The sequence below is a fragment of the Misgurnus anguillicaudatus genome, chromosome 9 (assembly GCF_027580225.2).
Source record: "Misgurnus anguillicaudatus chromosome 9, ASM2758022v2, whole genome shotgun sequence".
Lineage (NCBI taxonomy): Eukaryota > Metazoa > Chordata > Actinopteri > Cypriniformes > Cobitidae > Misgurnus > Misgurnus anguillicaudatus.
This window is the reverse complement of record NC_073345.2, coordinates 21,135,669-21,140,292: the sequence shown is the minus strand read 5'-3', so window position 1 is coordinate 21,140,292 and position 4,624 is coordinate 21,135,669. Positions and strand designations below refer to the sequence as shown.

Below are 4,624 nucleotides of genomic sequence, written 5' to 3'. Positions count from 1 at the left end.
AAGAGATCCTCTGCACTGGACAAAGTTTGCTTTTTTCCCAGTTGACCCAAAGACCCAAACAAGCGAGGTGCTTGAGCACTAAATCTCTGTGTTCACAAAGCATCTGCAAAGACTGTGCAATTATGAGTCAGTCTTCCAGATACACCAGTATGCACACACCCCTCTGTCTCAGGGGTTTTAAAGCCCCCTTCGCTATTTTCGTAAAGACACAGGGAGAGAGAGATAGCCTGAATGGTAAGACTTTGTACTGATATGCCTGCCCATCGAATGCAAAGCAGAGAAACGGCCTGTGCCAGGGGAGAATCGAGACCTGAAAGTATGCGTCCTTCAGGTTTATGTCTGCAAACCAATCGTATGGACGAATGCATTGAAATATGCTTTTGGGCGTCAGCATTTTGAATGGCATCTTATGTAGAGCTCGGTTCAGAGAATGCAAATCCAGGATCGGTCGCTACCCGCCGCTTTTCTTGGGTCCTGTGAAGTAAGGGCTGTAAAAGCCTGACCTCATCTCGGCTGGAGGGACCGGCTCGATTGCGCCATTCGCTAGAAGGACCGCAATCTCCACATTGCCCTCTCCAGGGAAAGAGCAGTCCTCTGCTTCTCAAGGTTGCCCGGCCCTGCGGAGCTTACACTCTTTTCTTTTTCTTGCAGCAGGCTGAGCAGGTGGGGCGGCCTGATTACGCCAGGTTCTTCCGTGCTGCCGGGATGGAGGAATGAAAGCAGTCGTAGCAGGATGCCCTCAGCAAGGAGCAGGCTGAGGTGCAGATGTAGCGGAAGGGGCAGGTTGGTTCCGACGCAGCATGATGGCCCCAGTGTGCTTTGGGCGGCCGAGAACTATTGGGTGACACTCTCTGTTGTGTCACCGAAAAGGCCGGTCTGGGAAATTGAAGCATTTAGGAAACGATTCTTGTTAACCTCCTTCATGTCCATGAGACACAGACAGAGGTGGCGTTCCAGGACCACCGGGGTGGACATCGCACGACCAACAGCTTGTGCCAGGTCAGTGGCCACACAAAGGACTGAAAAGACAGCCAGATTGTGACCTCCCTTGTGCTGCAGCAATGCCATGGCATAGAGAGTGGAGGCCACCTCCCTGCAAGCCCGGTAGGCAGACGCCATCAGTGCGGACGACTGCTTGCAGGCCTGCGAGAAAAGGGTTGGCTGGTCTCTCCAGAATGGTAACCCAGTGTAACCCTTAGCGGCTCCGCCAACAAAAGAGGTGAGGGGTGATGGCTGAAATGGCCAGTTCCGGGAGGAAACAGGGTTTTCCACAACCAAGTCAGTTCATCATGCACCTCGGGGAAGAATGGTGTGCGAGGTGAGGCCTGAAATGCCCAAGCAGCCCCGAAGAACCGATCGTAGAGGCAAGACTGTTCGGGTAGGGGAGGTTGAGTCCACACCAAAGCAAATGCCTCCGCTGAGAGCCACCATCTCGGGGTCGAACACGGGCTCCGCAACCCTACCCGAACGAGCAAACATAGAATCCTTGTGAGGACTGACAGAGGCAGAGAGCGTCGTAAAACACGTGCCACCTGTCTCCACCGGCACGCAAACTTGCTGTGGATCAGGGTGCTGAGAGCCACTGAACAAACCAGTGGACAGATTCAACACTGAAATACGGAGATCGTCCTTCCAGAGTTTTGCCACCGCACCTTAAACCATTTTGTGTCGCCATGTTTCTACAGTAGCTCTAGACAAACAATCTGCTCTTCAGAGCTCGTTTCATCACTACGTGGTCACTACAACGACATGTTGTCCTGTGGTGGCTACTGTACCTTCTTTATGTTTTTCGAAAGGAAGGGTGAGCTGTGGACTGGGCCGTTGTTTGCAATTCACAATCTCTCTGCTAGATGCCGCTAATAACTACACACTGCACCTTTAAAGGGGCCATAGCATGAAAATCTGACTTTTTCCATGTTTAAGTGCTATAATTGGGTCATCTGTGCTTCTATCAACCTGAAAATGTGAAAAAGAACAACCCAGTAACTTACTATTGGTAAACCATTCTCTGCAAGCATGTGAAAAATTACATCATTGAAATTTGGCTCCCCTTATGATGTCATTATTATAATAATACTGACCCCCTTAATCTGCACTATCCAACCACTGCACTGCCATTTAGTGCCGAGAGAAATAGAGAGAGAAAAAATTATTTACAGCAAAACTAAGTAACAATTTCAACAAACCACCATCATTGTGATCAGTGTTTGCATTTTATCAGCTCATTTGCATTTTAAAGGACACACCAAAAACAGCACATTTATGCTTGCACCTACAAAATGACAATTTTAACATGCTTTAATAAGTTATGTATATGGTATTTTGAGCTAAAACTTCACATACGTACTCTGGGGACACCAAAGATTTATTTTACATCTTAAATCTTGTGAAATGGCCGCTTCAAGTTTCGTCCAGAAGCTAAATCCGCGACAACGCATATGCGTCCAATAAAACCATCTGTAGGCTACCTCATAAGCGATAAAGGCTCCACACGAAAGCACACCCAGTTCCCCTCATTAAAAGTGCATGCAACTTTGTACCTACAGAGTCAGTAGTACCTCAGAGATGCATATTGGTATCAAATGTATGTATATCTATACCTAAATGGTACAGTTGTGACACCATTTTTACTATTTTTTTTTTTTTGTAAAAGCAAATACAAGCAAATATCATGTGTCTAAAATATTGTGACATGAATCTCCATTCAAATGTGCGTATTTCATAATGGTCTTCAAGGGATTGTTTGCTGGAGACAGCTCTTGTCATCATAATGATCTGGAGAATAAAATTGCCCAAAATGTATTTACAGTAAGTGCTTGAACATCATTAATAACAAGTTTACATCACTTTATGTTGCATATGTGTCCTTGTGTTGCAAAAAAGAACTGGGTCAATTATCAAAGGACAGAACAAAAATATCCCACCCTCTGTTATATAAAGACTGGACATGTGATTCAGCACAGAGTGGTATAGGAAAGACTTTCTGGTCAGATCACCTCCAGAATATTTTACACATTCTTTTAAATCTTTCAGGTAAAAACACTTACACTTTGGGTCCATTATTAGTTTTGTCAGCAGAATATATTATTTGTTTATGATTTCAAAATGTTTATCTAAAAAGTAGAGAAGTGTAAAAACTGTGATATAAGCATTGATTATGAATGGGTATTTTTTTCTAAAATGCTTTTTTGTTCTTGATCTGTATTAGTTTTTAAGGTGGTATGGACAACATCTCCTCCTATTCGTTTTTCACTTTTACAGCTTTGGATGACTACAGCACATCCAGCCGGATCACTATATTCTGTTTTGCACTATCAGGCTATTGCTTAACTCTTTTTGTCAGTTTAGTCTTAATTTTTATCATTCTTCTGGAGAAAATTCTTCACCAGCCCATGTACATCTTTGTGTGTAGTTTGTGTATAAATGGATTATATGGTGCCACAGGATTTTATCCCCCCTTTCTATATTTTTTACATATTGAAACAAATGTCATTTCTTTTGGAGATTGTGTTATTCAAAGTTTTGCCATTTTTAGTTATGCAGGAGGTGAGTTTACTAATCTGACTGTAATGGCGTTTGATAGGTATTTAGCAATATGTCGACCACTTTACTATCACACTGGAATGACTTCTGTCACTGTTTGGAGACTGCTGACTTTTATTTGGATGTTTCCTTGCCTTACTGCATTAGTGATGCTTCTGATGACTCTCAGGTTTCCATTATGCATGAATCAGATAGACAAATTATACTGTGAGACGTGGATCTTAGAAAGGCTTGCGTGTCAAGTCGATACTGCTCAGTTTATGATAAGTGCAATATTTGGATGTCTTATTATTGCTATGGTTTGTTTTGTGATTTTTTCTTATATAAAAATAATAATCGCTTGTAAGCACTCTGTACAAAACCACAAGAAGTTCATGACTACCTGTTTACCACATTTGGTTGCTTTATTGAATTATGTGCTGTGGTCTCTTATTAATGTGTCATATGTTCGGTTTGGAAGCAGCATTTTGCCTCAGGGTTTTAAAAACTTTATGTCAGTTTCCTATATGGTTGTTCCTCCTCTTGTCAATCCCATAATCTATGGAATAGTATTAACTCCCATTAGAACAAAAGTAATATATGCACTCCAAAGATTAAGAAGAAAAGAAAAGGCAGAACAAGAAATTTGAAACAAGGAATGGATAAATTATTATTCATTTCATGCATAATGGACCTTTTGCTGATATAAAATTGAAGACAGGCTCTGCATGCCTGATGATTAATGATTGTTATGTTAAATATCAAAATACAAAATATGATTTTGTGGTCAGACTGTACAGTATACTGTAAAAATGTCTTTATCATTACAGTAAGATATATTAGCTATTTTCCTGCAATTAATCTTTGTTTCCATGCTTTATACTACAATGAATGTATGAATTACCTCTCTCCTTAACTTCTTCCTATAAAAATGGGTTAATTACCCAAATTCAATGCATTTGTTTAAGGACATTTTTTCTCTTTTTAATAAAAATAATATTGTACATGTCTGTATACATGTCTGTATTCATATCTGGCCTGAAAGGACCTTAACAATTGTTTAAATTATTTGACTTTTGTATAGTATTAGGTCTTTTCAGTA

At 41.3% G+C, this 4,624-nt stretch overlaps 1 protein-coding gene across 1 annotated transcript; it reads left to right on the top strand.

The window, feature by feature from the left end:
* Positions 1 to 3,221: 3,221 nt before the first annotated feature.
* On the top strand, positions 3,222 to 4,414 carry LOC129423193 (olfactory receptor-like protein OLF3). Its single transcript, XM_055179408.2, has one exon. The coding sequence runs from the start codon at positions 3,222 to 3,224 to the stop codon at positions 4,170 to 4,172; it is 951 nt and encodes a 316-aa protein (XP_055035383.2). The 3' UTR covers positions 4,173 to 4,414.
* The last annotated feature ends 210 nt before the right edge of the window (positions 4,415 to 4,624 follow it).

Bases quoted from the DNA above. Each gene is read 5' to 3' on its own strand.
- LOC129423193 (XM_055179408.2), top strand. From the start codon at position 3,222: ATGGACAACATCTCCTCCTATTCGTTTTTCACTTTTACAGCTTTGGAT.